This window comes from Aspergillus pseudoviridinutans (genome assembly GCF_018340605.1).
Source record: "Aspergillus pseudoviridinutans IFM 55266 DNA, scaffold_5, whole genome shotgun sequence".
NCBI classification, from domain to species: Eukaryota; Fungi; Ascomycota; class Eurotiomycetes; order Eurotiales; family Aspergillaceae; genus Aspergillus; species Aspergillus pseudoviridinutans.
In genome coordinates this window covers 2,054,736-2,070,622 of record NW_025091285.1, presented here as the reverse complement: position 1 = coordinate 2,070,622, position 15,887 = coordinate 2,054,736, and the positions used below count along the sequence as shown (strand labels likewise).

General features: G+C 50.3%; 7 protein-coding genes across 7 annotated transcripts; 6 read left to right on the top strand and 1 right to left on the bottom strand.

Moving 5' to 3' along the window:
• Positions 1-3,114: 3,114 nt before the first annotated feature.
• Asppvi_007779 (HNH endonuclease signature motif containing protein) lies at positions 3,115-4,173 on the bottom strand (the record flags this gene model as incomplete). The annotated part of the gene is made up of 1 exon (XM_043303662.1): positions 3,115-4,173. The coding sequence occupies one exon, from the start codon at positions 4,171-4,173 to the stop codon at positions 3,115-3,117; it is 1,059 nt and encodes a 352-aa protein (XP_043159597.1).
• A 454-nt stretch (positions 4,174-4,627) lies between these two features.
• On the top strand, positions 4,628-5,455 carry Asppvi_007778 (ribonuclease H family protein; the record flags this gene model as incomplete). Its single annotated transcript, XM_043303661.1, has 1 exon — positions 4,628-5,455. The coding sequence occupies one exon, from the start codon at positions 4,628-4,630 to the stop codon at positions 5,453-5,455; it is 828 nt and encodes a 275-aa protein (XP_043159596.1).
• A 366-nt stretch (positions 5,456-5,821) lies between these two features.
• On the top strand, positions 5,822-7,543 carry hat1 (histone acetyltransferase catalytic subunit HAT1; the record flags this gene model as incomplete). Its single annotated transcript, XM_043303660.1, has 4 exons — positions 5,822-5,840; positions 5,920-6,195; positions 6,254-6,518; positions 6,577-7,543. 4 exons carry the CDS (start codon positions 5,822-5,824, stop codon positions 7,541-7,543), a joined length of 1,527 nt encoding a protein of 508 aa, XP_043159595.1.
• Positions 7,544-8,114: 571 nt separating this feature from the next.
• Asppvi_007776 (U6 snRNA-associated Sm-like protein LSm4) lies at positions 8,115-8,612 on the top strand (the record flags this gene model as incomplete). Its single annotated transcript, XM_043303659.1, has 3 exons — positions 8,115-8,117; positions 8,199-8,390; positions 8,448-8,612. The coding sequence occupies 3 exons, from the start codon at positions 8,115-8,117 to the stop codon at positions 8,610-8,612; spliced, it is 360 nt and encodes a 119-aa protein (XP_043159594.1).
• A 316-nt stretch (positions 8,613-8,928) lies between these two features.
• Asppvi_007775 (pentatricopeptide repeat protein) lies at positions 8,929-11,102 on the top strand (the record flags this gene model as incomplete). The annotated part of the gene is made up of 2 exons (XM_043303658.1): positions 8,929-9,585; positions 9,660-11,102. 2 exons carry the CDS (start codon positions 8,929-8,931, stop codon positions 11,100-11,102), a joined length of 2,100 nt encoding a protein of 699 aa, XP_043159593.1.
• Positions 11,103-12,573: 1,471 nt separating this feature from the next.
• On the top strand, positions 12,574-12,996 carry Asppvi_007774 (uncharacterized protein; the record flags this gene model as incomplete). Its single annotated transcript, XM_043303657.1, has 1 exon — positions 12,574-12,996. One exon carries the CDS (start codon positions 12,574-12,576, stop codon positions 12,994-12,996), a length of 423 nt encoding a protein of 140 aa, XP_043159592.1.
• Positions 12,997-13,889: 893 nt separating this feature from the next.
• On the top strand, positions 13,890-15,750 carry Asppvi_007773 (putative phosphatidylinositol-3,4,5-trisphosphate 3-phosphatase; the record flags this gene model as incomplete). Its single annotated transcript, XM_043303656.1, has 2 exons — positions 13,890-13,980; positions 14,072-15,750. 2 exons carry the CDS (start codon positions 13,890-13,892, stop codon positions 15,748-15,750), a joined length of 1,770 nt encoding a protein of 589 aa, XP_043159591.1.
• Positions 15,751-15,887: the final 137 nt, after the last annotated feature.

The following is a 15,887-nucleotide window of genomic DNA, read 5'->3' as shown; positions in this document are numbered from 1 at the left end:
GTACTTGATATAGGCTGCATCATATGATGCCTGGGTAATAGATTTGATGCCGATCTTGGAAGACTAGAAGCTGTTTTAATGACATAGAGTATTAGTACGCAGCCGGCAATGCTGAATGAAAGATAAACTTACCTAGGTAGTTGTTTAGGGGCACTGTGTGTCCCTTGCGCTTATCCTTGAGTATCCGAATGACTATCTCAGCACTTTCTTGCATGTAGATTCGCAACCTTCCTGGCTGCTTCCTTTCCGGACATGAGCCTTGGTTTCCATGATTACGAATGCTTCTTCACCCCCGTTGGGTCCGTACATATAGCCGCTGCGTAGGTCTCCATGCTGGGTTGACTGAACTCGACCTTGAACGCGAGACGCCATATACCCCAACCAGTCTGAGTTGGATATTTTTCATAGCTGCCGCGTTGCGAAATGCCATCAGCGCCTGATGGACATATTGCTCGTCGCCGGCTTTTTCTGAATGTCTGCCTATCCTGCTCAGCTGCTGGTGTCAAATGCAAGTCAGTCGTCCCCAGTTAATGCTCGTAATAGAAGTCGAGCCTGGAACAAACGCTGAGGAAATAGCGAGAAACATTTCCCAAACCGCCATTTTCTGCTGTTTCTCATTTTCCGGTTTGTTCGACCACGCGGTCCACAAAGAATGGATACATTTCGTTAGAGTCCCGATTTTCAGCGTTTTCGAACTTGGCTAGAGAAAAAGGCACAATATGTGCTGTTTCCAAGTCGGCAGTCTCTTCGCCAGGGTACCCATCCTCTTTGTTAACATCGTATTCGCCGGATATGATACGTTTATCCCCGCCTCCCTAAACTGCAGCCTCTCATAGCTGCTAGGCAATGATATGTGCCGTCCCATAGTCAAGCCAGGCTCTGCCCATGTGCGGCTGAGGAGCTCTGTTTGCCGTGTCTGCTTGGCTTACAGTGAGTGTAGTGAGTGCAGTGAGTAAATGGAATATATGAAGGTTAAGACATTGTCAAATGTTGATGGTAAACTGTAGTTGGAGCTAATACGACCTGAGTGGCGTTGATCATAGCCATCATCTCGCCAGCTCTCCTTCCAGTGTCAGGCTGGCTCGTCTGCAGCAGTCCTGGGGTCGAAGTTGTCTGGCCGGGAGCTCCAGGCTCGCCGCGGCCCTTGATACCGCCACGTCCGGCTTGATTTTCTACATCTTCGGCGTTGGGCTTCGGGGCTTCGGGGCTTCGGCCTACTGCAGGCGCATCCCGGCCTTTTGAGGATTGCCAGCGCCCCGTCCCAGAGCCACTTCAAGACTTTCTCCAGCCTGGCTGTCATTAGCCGCAAGAACTTTGGCAAAGACCGTAAAGATTCATCGCTTACCATTTGAGGCCCTTGGGAGGCTCCCACTTGAGCACATGGCGCTACCAACCCCTGACAAAAGGTCTGAGTCGTTGATCACCTAGAAGGGGACAATGTGGGGAAATGGAGGCTACCGAAGTGAGCGTCAAGAAGCATAAAAGACGACTACTAGTGGAGAGAAAGGCGAGCAGAGATCGGGGTTCCTCAGTCAGCTCCTCAGGTGCCATTGACTCTTCCATGATACAGGAAGACACTCTAGGGAGTCTTCAATTCCTATCCGTGGTGAAGGAGTGACCTCGGCCGTCTTATCCCCGGCCACCTTCAAGGGCTTAAGAAGTCATGGTGCTTGAACGCCTCCTGAAGGAGCTTCACGCCGCTACCTCGCCCAATGGCAGGTAGCCCTTCAGCGTGGCCTGAATGTCAGCTGGCATCTCTGTGAAATTGACGATATCTACTCATGATGTCGTCGCAGTCATATCAGAGTCGCTTGGGTCCGGACTGGACGTCATGAATCTTTCATCAGCCATCTTTTATCCGAATCCAATACCGCTGAACCGTCCAGGTGATGTAGTCATTGTCCAGGGATTAATATCACGGTTACGGTGGTGTAACCTTTTGACAGTTATCGGAGATGGGCAAGATGTGGAGAGATCTGCGGTGCTGGAGCGGGTCGAGTTACAGGCTTGTAACTCAGCATAGAAAGTGAATAATGCAAGATTCTGGGGGCCTTGCTCTTGGATGATGGTCCGGTCTGGTGTCGAAGACATTCACAATCATGTTCATGTTCTCCCTGCGAGATGAAGAAGCGGGCATTCACATGCCAGCAGTGCCCACCTTGATCAAGGCAGTTGATACTGCTTTTCTCGTTGCCATGTTTCTGATTGAAATACACGGGTTTTATTTAGTATGGTGAATCAAATAGTTCACCTGATTTCCAAAGATGAGAGTAATTTTGTTGGCAGTTCGCAGCAGAACTCGGTTCAACAGGTTTATGCTGTTATGTTGCCTCTCCTACCGATCCGATTGAGAGTACCTAAGACAAAGAATCAAGTCTTCTATGTGATTTGAATAATTGTCCACTGAGCATAGCATATGAGTAGATCGGGAGACCGAGAAGGGTCAGAGAAGATTAATCGACACAATTAAGAAAGGATTATTGTCCCAGTTATTTCGGCGTTGGATAAAGGCGTGCTTATGGCTGCTCACTGCAACGTGGAGTATCGTGTAGAATAGCTTACTAGCACGAGTATCGCAGGACGCACCTTCAAGGCGCAATGATTCTACCTTGTGCCTCACTTGGTCAAGTCAGATGACGGCTTCCGATCCATTCAATTCGGTGTCAATCGGGTGAGATTAGGGCTGTTGTAGGGCAGACAAGGTTGATGGCCTTCTGCAATTGCTGATTACTCCTAGTACAGGCTGTAGTATCCCTCTTCATACAGTGGTCGGACCTTGCTCTACTAGTAAACAACTTAGCCATCAGAGTGCCAACAGTGGCTGAAGTTCCGCAATTCGATGAACTGGTCATTATGTTCCAGCTTGACTGATCCTTTGTGGGCCCCGGCAAATGGGAAATGGGTTGCATTGACGCGGCACTGCAAAACTCGAATCATAGTGACTGCCCTTTTAGCAAAGGCCACCGAGACTAGTCGCCTAATGCGGGGCCTGGGGCCATCGCGAATCAGAGTTCCAATGGGGGAGACGTCATGCGGTAGGGAAGCCCGCACTTCAGTATAGCTAAATCTCCATAAGACGGAGTGGTGTGGAGGGGCCTGTCAATGTCGGTCGTCTCAGTCATCTGTCGAACCCGTTCCATCAAAGCGACGGGCATGGGGCACCAATGCAAGTTTAGTCAAAGATAAGAGCTGCGAGACATTGGTACTACCGTCGCTAGCGAGGCCACCAGTCGCATCATAGTCCCGTAGCACTCGGGCGATCTTCGCACCCTCGCCGGTGGCATGGAGTATGCTCGCGACGGCACAGTGAACCTGAAGTAAAATAGGTGAAGCCAATGGGAATCCATCGTGGCCTGTCATTCTGATAGTTCCACTCGCTGGCAGCTCAGCTCGATGGGCTGTTGCAAAACCACAAAAGGTCTTGACACGATATTGATTTATGCTGCCTGTTTCCTGTTCGAGTGCAAGACTGAATCGTCGAAATTGCGTGTGGAGAGGTAGGGAGAGAGTCATCACGTTTACCATAGAGTTAATGTTCTGGTAATAGAAGCCCAGCCGGGAACGGACGCTTGGGAAATAACGAAAAATGTTCGTCCAAACAGCTATTATTTGCTGTTTTTCATATTCATTGTTGAACTTGGATAGAGCAAATGGCACAATATATGCAGTTTCTAGGTCGGCAGTAGTTTCGTCGGGATATAACTCCTCTGATAGAACATCGTAATGGCCCGATACAACGCATTTATTGCCATCTCTGCGAAGCGCATCCTCTTGGAGCTGTCGGGCACGCCTCATCGACTCGTGCCCGTCCGTCTTGTTGGCAAGACATTCTTCAATGCCCAACCGCGGTATCTCCATCTTCTTAGCACCGGCAACCATCATCGGTTTGAGAAGGCCTGAAACGATACTCTGGGCAAGTTGCTGCAACTTATTGCCCGCCCCAGCCTGAATGATATCCTCGGCAAGGTTAACTCTACCATCTGATGGAAGGTACCTGAACGTTTCCCGAAGGAGCTTCACGGTCTCATCGTCCGCATCTAGGGGTACGTAGCTGTTCAGAGTGGCGCGTACTTCCCCGGGCATCTCCACGAAATGGTTGACATTCGTTGTCGGGTCACTTGAATCAGAGTAGCTTGTACCCCGACTGGGCTGCATGCTTCGGTAATGGGCCATCTTTTGGTTGCGAATCGAATAGATAGTTATTATCAAAATTCAATAACGCTAGACTGAAAAGATGCCTGGACGGTGTACTCCATCGCCGAGGGGTTATATATCAGAGTTACGGTGATATAGATAAATTTTGACAGTTATCGGAGCTGAAGAAGGCGTCTGTGGCACTGGAGCGGATCCAGTTCCAGGTCGGCGTAGAACAAGACCTTCTCAATTCAAGACTCTCAGGGCATTCCTTGCTCTTGGATGATGATGGCTGATAAACAGACAGATTCGTGTGTGCGGTTGTATGATACAATGGTTACCAGCACACTATCGCTGCACCGTGCACTTAACCATGGTATCCTCTTCGCTGACTCCTGTCACCCCGATAGTATTACTTAGGCAGCTAACTTGGAACTACATTACCTCTTCTTCAAGGAACGACCTTGCATACGAATCTGCTGAATTCTTGAAGATGGAACCGGTAGCTCAGTACCTGACTCTGATTGTTCAACAAACCGAACAAGTTCAAGCTCTTGCTAAATCGGCGTCTGAGACCATCGCTAGCCCTCAATCAGATGAACCTAACCGGGTTACTACTCAGCAAGAATCATCTCTACCGGCCCAGTATGAGAACTATCTCAGAGACGGCGAAGGACTCCAACTGTACGTCCCCTTGCATTGCAGATTTCGCGGGGATATCGTGATACAGGAGCGCGGATACGCCCGAGAGTATGCGCTATTAGCATCCGGGCTGCGACCTGCGCGAGAATTTCAGGACTCGTGTGTTTTCTGGGTAGACAGCTCCTTTGCAAGGACTCATCCTCAGACTTCAGCTAACCCAACCAAAAGAATCTCTGCTGCGGCTGCTGTGGTGTACAAGAGATGGCCTAACAAGAAAGAATGGAAGTTTAGAGCTTTCGGTCTTGCACGAGTCCACTCGTCTAACTCAGCCGAGCTCTTCGCAATCAAAGCAGCGCTCGACGTGGCTGCGGAGATTGCCCAAAAGCGCAACCATTGGAGGAAAATGACAATCTTCAGTGATTCTCAAGCAGCATTGACGGAGATTTCGAAGTTTCCCTATGCGACAAGAACTGCAGAAAATATAGTATCGTCATTCATCAAAGCAGCATTGCTGCTATACAAACTGGGTATTCGGCTTGAGGTGCGGTGGGTTCCAGGGCACAACAGCGTCCCAGGAAATGTGGCAGCTGATTCACTGGCCAAAAGAGCTCGGAAATCTATCGCGATATTACCTCTCAATTTCACGTTCGAGCAGGAGGCATTGTTCCCCTTGCCATAAACACAGCCTTTGAGCGAGGGTACCTGAGCAACCTATAAGACAATGGGTTATCATACATTACTTATGGAAGCAAGGCTCAATTAGCTGAAATGACTAAATTGATAGTTATCAGTAAAGAGTGCCGTTCGAAAATCTACCAATCCTATGCATCTAGCTGCAGCTTCATAATGCTCCGTAGATGGACGGGTAACACTAAGCAACAGCTCTCAATGGCGCTAATCCTAGAAAGGTTATACCTGCTAAGCTCTCCGCGCAACGCGATCATCCTCAACACGCGCCGAGAAGAAGGACGAGAGAATATCTTCAGCTCCGGTCTTCCTCCCTATTGCCATAACATTTCCTGTCATCCGTCCATAGCGTCTCAGTATGGAAAACGAAGGCGAATGTATTTTCCCACCCCATTCCTTGTCAACTCTTTTCCTCACTGTCCTGGATCCAGCTGATCGTGAGATGCATTCTTCCAGGGACGTGCGATGCGAACGACGCCGTCAACATCACCATAGTCCAGCCCGACCAACAGAAGCTGAAGACTGCCTCTAGCTTTCATCCTCAATTCACATACCCCATCTTCGGCGATGATGAGCGCATCTTCGGTTACAAGGGCTTGATTATCCGTCTACGGTTCGCGGCGCATGACCTCCGCCCACACCTTCACATCTCGTACGATGAGAAATTCAAGCCCGTTGAGGACATTGCGGCAGTCGATATTCTGAAGACTTTGAGACCATGGATCTCAGAAGGTTGGTATCACCCAGTAATATTGCTCCGTTTCTTTCTAATCAAGACATCAACTTGTAGAGGCCTTTGTCACCCTCCCCGACTACGAGAAGGCCGTGCTAGAGGATAAAGACGCGAAAGATTTCAAACCCCCGGGCAAGTTGGTACACAGCTATGTTACTCGGAATAGAAACTATGAGATCTGGGCCGGCTCGCTGGCTGACCCTAATGTTCGACGGTTGCTGGATCGTGCTCAAATCTTTGTGTCGCTCTTCATCGAGGCAGGCACCCCTCTTGCCACAGATGATCCCGAGTGGACGCTGCAAAGATGGACTGTCTACTTCGTGTATGTGGATCTACTGTCCCATGACGTGATGACCCATGCGCTGATGAGTCCCCTACAGATACGAGAAAGTGAAACCTCCAACACCCACTGCTTCCGAATACTCCATCGTCGGATATGCGACAACGTATCGCTGGTGGCATTACCGCAGGGACAAGACACAAATCCCCGTTGTCAAGGACGATCCCTTTCCCTCTGGACCGGAGATTCATCCTTCACAGCTCCCATCGCGTCTGCGTATCGCCCAGTTCCTTATCCTCCCTCCTCATCAGAAATCAGGACATGGCAGGCACTTGTATACCACCATCCATTCGGCTTGCGTACAGGACCCCACTGTTGTTGAATTGACCGTCGAAGATCCGAACGAAGCCTTTGATGTTCTCCGCGACTCTGCGGACTACCACATACTGCGTCCTGAATTCGTCAAGCACGAGGTGAACATCAACCCCGATCCCTACGAGGCGCACTCAAGAAACCAACGACCACGACGTGTTCCTACGGCCGCCCTCATTCCAGTCAAACTCCTCCATGACATTCGTACATCATACAAGATTGATTCTACGCAGTTTGCTCACATTCTCGAAATGTTCCTGTTGAGTCAGATCCCTCTCAAAAATAGACATGCCGGCGGAGCAAACATGTCGCGGCTCCTGATTAAGAAGCACAGGGCGGAGGATCCTAACGAACGGCGCTACTACTGGTGGCGCATGCTCACCAAGCAGCGCCTATACAAACGATCCAAGGACATCCTGATCCAACTGGATCTTGATGAGCGCATCCAGAAACTCGAAGAGACAGTGTCAAATGTTGAAGAAGGCTACGAAGTTCTTTTGAAAGAATTCACTGAGCGTGAAGAGAAACTCAAGGCCAGTGGGAAAGAACAGTCGCCAGGTGCCGAAATTTCAGATGACGCGAGCGCTGGACCCAGCGGGACTAGCAGAGATCAACGGGTCAAGCGAAAGTTCACGGTGGAGGACGACGAGGACGAGGTTGAGGAGTCAGATACAGCCAAGCGAACAAAAGTGTAGAGGCGGATGACAATGTCTTGACGGTGCAGTTCGTATTGAGACACTGCACAACGTCCTTTCTATGTATTTTACCAATTGAGGACTTGAAATTCGTTGTTCTACACAAATGTATGTGATCGTATCTACTTACAATCGCTCAAGTTCACTCGAAGCCGCTGATTGGAGGCCAACGGTGATTCCAGGATCTGCCACCGTGTGGTGTACAGACCGTGCCGGTCAACTATAATTGTATATGCTGAGCGATTTGAATGACCCATTGAAGATACAGTGTATGGGATAGAAGAGGGTCAAGAACGGAAACAATAATAATACGAGCCTCCAACTGTGGTCATACTCAACCGCAAATCTCGGAACTTCACTTTCTCCGGGTCTCTGCAGTTGCGACCACCCGCCGCTTGGAAGCTCATGTGGAGCTTATTTGATATCCTTGGACATATCATATAACTTCTCTCTAAGTCCTGATCCTGTATCAGGAATATCATTGACTGTCTTTTCCAATTACCCTTTTCTTATTTCATTAACCAGGACAGGCGCTCCAGGCTATTCCTCATCACATCTGCCCAACCTCACAATGGTGAGTAAACTCCCCACGGAACATGGTTATTGCTCCATGCATTTTACATCTCGTGTCGCTAAGATATCGCGCACCTCATAGTTACCATTGGGTCTTCTGACGGCCGCGCAAGGCCACCCCATGCTTGTGGAGCTCAAGAACGGCGAGACGCTGAACGGACATCTTGCCAACTGCGATAACTGGATGAACTTAATACTCAAGGAGGTTGTTCAGACTAGCCCCGAAGGCGACCGCTTCTTCAGGTTACCAGAGGTCTACGTGCGAGGAAACAATGTATGTTGCCTACATGCTACTTCGATGTGCTCTCATTCCGAGCTAACGAGCGTCTAGATCAAATACTTGCGAATTCCCGAGGAAATTGTGGAGATGGTCAAGGAACAGCAGCAGAACCAGCCGCAGAATCGCAATCGCGGTGGCCGTGAGGGCAGGGGCGACAGAGGCCGTGGTGGTGGTCGTGGTGGCCGAGGTCGCGGCCGGGGTCGTGGCGGCAGCTAGATGGATATTACATGCGCATAATGAGACGAAGAGAGAATGATCGATACCCCGGGGAGATCAAGCATGTAAATTGCTAGGAAGGACCAGTTGGTGGGTTTGTCGAGCATGGCCTTGGCGTATCTGGCTCGGTGGCTTTTTTTCTTCAATGGGATTACTGCTCTTGAACTTGGTCACTTAGTAAATTATATCCGTAAAGTACAAAAATTTATCAAAACATTTATATCAACCCCATCTGTCCTGGTTACCTATAAATTTTGGGTATTTCTCTGACGTTGTCACAAGTCACGTGAGTGTGCTTCTCTTCTTCGGCTTCCCGATGCGCAAAGAGAACTCCGCTTTGCATGGGCTCGAGATGCGCCGAAGTACGGTCATTCTCGATGGACTCTGGTATTGTCTATGTCCATCATTTCGGATCAGTGCGTCACATATCAGGCTGCCATTCACGAGAGGGAAAAGGCCACAAAGACATGATTTCTCATCGGCAATCGGCACTGCTCCGCGAAGATGTCTGAACAGCGATGCTACAAAAGCTAGTGAGGAGCCAAAGGCGCAGAAAGGCACTGAACGCCAGGGCGATGGCCACGGCGAATCCTCAGTAGCACAGCAGTCTTCGCAACAATCTCAATTGAATTCTGAGTGCCGGGAACATATCAGACCGCCTCTCAGCCCCAACATTACCCTACCTCCGTCTCCCGGCGTTCCCAAAAATCTCGAAGAGCGGTCAACGGCGGACCTTGAGAATCGACTTCAAGAACTAGCAACTGGAAGTCCTAAAATCCTCAGCGCGTCGCAGATATTACGAATACTGATCAGAGATCGCCATGTGCGCCCCGAAGTACGACACTACAGAGCGCTGATTCTTGCCAACTCTGATGCGGAGCGTGGCTCGCCGGAAGTTGTTCGCCAATTACTCTCGGAGATGGAGAAGAATGGGATACCTGCAGATTCCGGTACACTTCATGCTGCGTTGCAGGTATGGCATCTCATTGTCTAAAGGCATAGCTCTACGAATAAGGGTTCCTTGACTTACACGGACAATCATCATAGGTTCTCGCCGTTCATCCTGACTACCTACTGCGTCAAGAAATACTGCGCACCCTCCGAGATCGATGGCTGCCTCTTAGTCCCGCTGGTTGGCACTACGTGGTGGCCGGCCTCTTGAGAGAAAACCAATTCGAACTCGCACTAGACCATATCGCGCACATGGAGCGGAAGGAAATTATGGTCGAGAATTGGCTACACAGTCTGTTGATATACAACCTCTGCGACATTCATGATTTCGACGAAGTCCTCCGGCAGATGCGCAAGCGGACAAGTCAGGGTCATGACATGACGACGGAACTGTGGCTGTATGTGTTGGATGTCGCAGTCGCGGCAGCTCATCTCGAAACTACCCGATACATATGGACGCAAATGGTACAACTGGGGTATCTCCATCCTTCGAAGGTCCTGTGTAGGGACACTCTGACGGTCGCGGCCGAAAAGGGCGACACTAAGCTCGCTTCTTTAGTTATCCGGTTTCTTTCGGAAAGTGATGTCCCCCTGATCTTGCAGGATTACGAGAAGACCGTAGAGGCGCATGTCAAGTCTGGCAAGCTCTCATCGGCATTCGAGATTCTCTGTAAGATGCACAAAGCCGGAATCAAATTGGAACACACTTCGACGCGGGCCATTTTCAACTACATGGTTCAGACGAGGACTAGTCCACGGCAGGCATGGGCTATTCTCAAGAAGCTGAAATCCTTGAAGTACCCGATTCCGATGGAATGCGCGCATGTGGTCATCGAACTTTGTGACTATGAATCCTTTAATGACCCATTTGCGGTTGATGAAGGGATCTCGCTCTATCAGGAGCTCTACACTTTGTGTCCAGGCAAGGCCGACGTTTCGATCTACAACACCCTTATAGGGATGGCTCGCAGAGCAAAAAACATTCAAGCCGGCATGTTTGCGGTAAAGGAGATGTCCTCGCTTGGAGTGATCCCGAACGACAAAACTTTTGAACACCTGATCATGATGTGCTTAGATGCTGGCAATTTTGAATCGGCGTACAGGTACTACCAGGATTTGGTCGCGCGGGGTTTCCGTCCCAATGCATACACGCGCCAACAGATCAAGAGCGTATGCTCCGAGTCCAACGATCAATTTGCGCTTCAATTGAGAAACGATCCGCAGATGCAGGATGACTCAGCCGACGGTCTCGTTGAGCGCAGTGAACGAGCTTCAGATCAGCCGGTTTCTATCAGGAAGATAGGGTCCGAGACGCCTCCAAGATATGCAGACCGCTCCGAGCGTCGCATGCGTGAGCCTCCCATGCGGGTGCTTCTCTCCAAGGAAGCCCGTCGAGCGGCGAGCAAGGAGAGACGAAAGAGGAAGCGAAGACGCTTGGCGATGGCCAGGGCCCAAGAAGAGGAGGGCTGGATGGACTATGAGCCAGGGGGCCTTGTGCCGGAAGATCAGTTGAAGCCCGATGAGACGCAACCCAGGTAAATTTGGAGACAAGGGGCTGAAAAAGGCACCCTGTCGTCCAGTTGTATATGTATCACAATTTATACCTTGTATAGTACAGTTGTATACCCGTCGAATACGAGGAAATGGGAAATGATACCTCCACTAGAATTGTCTTTTGAGTAGCAGATTTGTCACCTCTCAGCGGGTCGGCGGCGGCCCCAAGCGTTGCTCATGATCGTTACTTTCCATGGTGTTCAACCATCAGATATTTTAGCCATGACTACAGTGGGGGTTCAAAAGTATTTGACCCCCCGGAACCCGCTAGTATCACTGAAGGGATCAAATACTTTTGAACCCCCACTGTAGATGTGGTTGTGGGGAGTAGAACCGCTGAGTCTGAGTGAGACACAATGGAACATCAACGATATAGCCTAAACATTTAGTGAAACCCCCAGTGCATTGACCCTTGTTCAAGCCAAGAATCGGTGGTCAAACACCCAAACTTCGGTTCGAACTTCGAACTCCTAGTCGAAAGTCTCACCATGATCAACAGGAGCGAACCCAGAGGATAGATATGGGGCACATTCAGAAGTCGCTCAACATGGTCGCTGGTTCGGTCGCGATAGCTATGTTGAATGATGCTGATCCCTTGTGAAATTATGCAACGACCCAATGCGACACTGCATACAATACTGGGGTCCAGKATGAGTGCAGGCCAACATAAGCTCCGAGAACTTACATCCTTGCGATCAAACCTTAGTCGACGTTTTGAACTATGGTTCACTGCACCACTCCTTCATAGTTCATGCTTTACGGAGCAGTCCTTATCCGAGTAGCTATTCAAGGGGCGGAGGAACGTCTCAAACACCGGACCGTGACGGTGCCGAACTATATATGGATCCTCGGTTTGCGATCGTCGGAGTAAGCGTGTCAAGTCAGTCCATCGTCTGATGATCCGATGTTGAGACGACAATGGGGTTGCAATTGATTCATCGCACGGCAGACATTGGTCTCTTTTGGTTCTCGGTACTTGGTTACACCTGCGACGCGGGTTCTCCTGCTGATTATAATTAGAAACCAGCGAGACACCCAGTGACACAGCTTCGCGCACCTCACAGATTTGCAGGAGATCGACATCCGCGGTTGGAAACCTAGGTGATGTTTTTGATTCTAATTGACTGACAACTTTAGGGCGCTGGAAACTCTGCTCCACCCGTACCTGCAGGCCAGAAGCAGGTCTCTCCCATGCTTGCCTGCCCTAGGACTTGTTTGGCGATATATGAGTCGCAGACATTCTCGATCACGTCCTCGTCTCTTCAGCACCCTTCGTCCTCTTCTTTCACTCTTCATTCATTCTTCATAATAAAGTCCTCGATGGGTCGTGTGCTTTCTGTTGATTTAATCTAATACTTAATATCTGTCTTGCCGGTGTATATATCTCCTGCACATATATATTCCTCAGTCACCTCTTCTTTATCTACAATTTCATACCGCGATCAATCACGTCAACATGCAGTTTGCTACATTCCTGCTGGTCGCGCTCCTGTCTATCTTCGACATAACCGTTGCAGCTCCCACCTATCACTACCACACCGTGAACCCTGCCCTGACCTGGCATGTCTCCAACTTTTATACTGGCTGCTCTCCTGAGGCTTGTGACTATCGATTCGATATTATGGGTATCACTACTCCAAACACTCCCGGGTTCAACACTACGTGCAACGGCACCGACGTGGAGACAGACTACAGCTTTTGCAGAGACAAACACATCAAAGCTAAAGTAACAGCTTTGAAGCCTCGCGGATGGAAGGTCGAGGTCATGCACGCTTGGTTCAAACCTGGAGCCGAATTCTACGCCGAGGGTTCGGCCAACGTCACATCTACTATGAGGAACTTTACTATTCCTGTGACGGATACATATGGTGCTGCTTGAGCTGACAATGGCGCCTCTATACTTGATCACGAGATAGCCTGATCTGAAGAGTCAGGCTTTTGATGGAACCTGTTGATCGCGTTGATCCGCGATAACGGCCCTAACACTGGCGATATGAGGGTCAAGAAACGATGTACAAACTAGGATCTATACCATTGATATGAAAATTGGTCTGTTTCTGCTACTGTCGACTTAATGATGAACCGCATGTCATCAGGATATTCCCCATACCTAGCATCTGCATTTTTGTGATGAGATATCAGGATCGAACTCAGTGTGTTTCTGTTCTCTTGTACCTAATAGACTAGCACGAGAAAAAGAAACGGAGAAATTATAACTCTTCTTTAATACTCATTATTTCTCTTCCCATGTGCATGTCACTGTAACTCTAGGTAAACTGTAAACAATCAGGTTGCCGCTCTGGGGACTGTGACATCATCCCCGCGTTGTCCGCAAAATCACCCCCAAGTTGCCCTGCTTATCAAGTATCACTATTTCCAAGGTCGTCGTGTCATTTTTCTCTTGTGAGGAATATTCAGATCGCTCTAGATATCTAATTGATAACATCAAATGATCAGTCTGCAGTAATTGCATATTCCATTTGACGACTGATCAGAAGATCTGGACTCTGCGTGTTCGATTAGCATCAGCTGCAACCTTCTCCGCTGAACCTGGGAAACTGAGAGCCTCAACAAGAACAAGGTCTTTCAAATGGTAAGATAACCTTTTTGAAAGGTCTTCCAAGAATCTACTCACGAAAGAGATACAGCTGCTTCACGGCACTTGAAATCAATGGTACGTCTCTATGCTTTGCCCCTTTCTCCCATCCCTAGATCCAGCAACTTGTTTGCCTTCTTGCTGAGACTGACCAACAATGCTCGGCTCCTTGATTGATGCAGGCGTCCATCCTCCGGCAGATTGTTGCTGGTCCCAGATTAAGACATCCTGAGGCCGGCCTGGACCTCTGCTACGTCACAGACAACCGTGAGCGTTCTGTCCGTTCCTAGTAGTGATGTCTCGACTTGTTCTTCCTATTATTCAGTGGGCTCCACTGACGCATATTCTTTGCGCATAGTCATTGCAACCTCAGGGCCGTCATCTACCTACCCGCAACGTGCATATCGGAATCCTCTCGATGCTTTGGTGAACTTCCTCGACGCCAAGCATGGCAAGGACTGGTGGATTTGGGAATTTCGAGCTGAGGGCACTGGATATCCTGACTCGGAGGTCTATGGACGAATCCACCATTACCCATGGCCGGATCATCATCCGCCGCCGTTTGCGCTCATCCCAGCAATCATGGGAAGCATGAGGAATTGGCTGCATAGACTAGATGATCCAGATGGCGATGTGAAGTCACAGCCTGCTGAAGGGAAGAGGGTGGCCGTTGTGCACTGCAAAGCCGGTAAAGGACGCAGTGGGACCATCGCGTGCAGCTACCTGATTAGCCAAGAGGGATGGAAGATGAAAGATGCCCTTGAGCGGTTCACCGCGAGGCGGATGAGAGTAGGATTCGGGCCTGGGGTGAGTATCCCCAGCCAACTGCGCTGGGTGGGATACGTCGACCGGTGGGCAAACCAGATGGACAAGAAGTACGTTGAGCGGCCGGTTGAGATCCTCGAGCTGCATGTTTGGGGCCTGAGAGATGGAGTCAAAGTTGCCATTCAGGGTTATGTCGACGAGGGCAAGAAGATCAAGTGTTTCCACTTGTTCCGTCGGAGCGAACGGACGGTCGTTGACGATGGCAAGGCCATCTTTCCAGCGAAGAATACCCAAAATGGCAGCGAGAGCAGTACTAGCAGCAAAACAGATATGACCACCGACTCGGCCGTACCCGATTCCAAGGCTTCTACATGGCCAAGCACCATCGCTTCCACTTCTTCCCCCAAGCCCACCGTCACCGCGCCCCTAGCATCAGGAGCTAAAGGACTCAGTGCTGCTCCCCAAGGACGCATCTCCGCTGCCATTCTCCGCCCCAGCACACCTGTCATCGTTCCCTCCTCCGACGTGAACATCGACTTCGAACGGCGCAGCAAAGCCGCCTACACCGGCTGGGCAATGGTGACCTCCATCGCGCACGTCTGGTTCAATGCCTACTTCGAAGGCGGCGACAAGCACGACTCGGGCGTCTTCGAGGCAGACTGGGAGTCCTTGGACGGGATCAAGGGGACCTCCAAACGGGGCGTCAAAGCGCTCGACCGCCTCAAGGTTGTCTGGCGGTACGCACCACCTTCCCGCTTCGGCATCTGCGAGCCCGGGAAGGAGGATACCGCTATCATGGCGCAAACCATCATGGAGCCCAAACCTGGCGAGCCGATCCGCGAGAGCCACCCGGCCGACTGGCGCGGCCAGGAAACAGTCGCAGCCGACGAGCACGAGCAGGACCGTCTCCTCCAGGAGCAGGAGAACATTCCCACGCGCATCGCGGAGGTCGACACCGGAACCAAGGGGCTTACGAGCGCGACAGACCATCCGTTGCTCACTAGCGTCAGTACGGCGGCTGCTACTGCGGTATCGGCGACTGCGCACTCGATGCACGAGCTCAGCAAGGAGCTAGGGCTGCGGAAGCAGACCGATGACAGTAAGGACGTCAGTCTTGCGGAGAGCGAAGTGGAATCAGGACAATCGAAGCCGGGTACACCCAAGGTAGATGAGAATGGGGATTTCGAAGGCGTCCGGCCATATTTTGGAAACAATGGTGACGATTCCGAGCACCATTCCGGCGATGCTGATTCTACGAGGAGTGCGCGATAGATAACCACGCTTGTTCATCATTTCCTCTATATGTTCGTATCGCATATTTGTCTGTTGCGATAGTATAATCAAGCCCAAATGTGAATCTTTAAACACCAATCTTTATCCCAATATTACTCCACATCGTAGTCTAACAA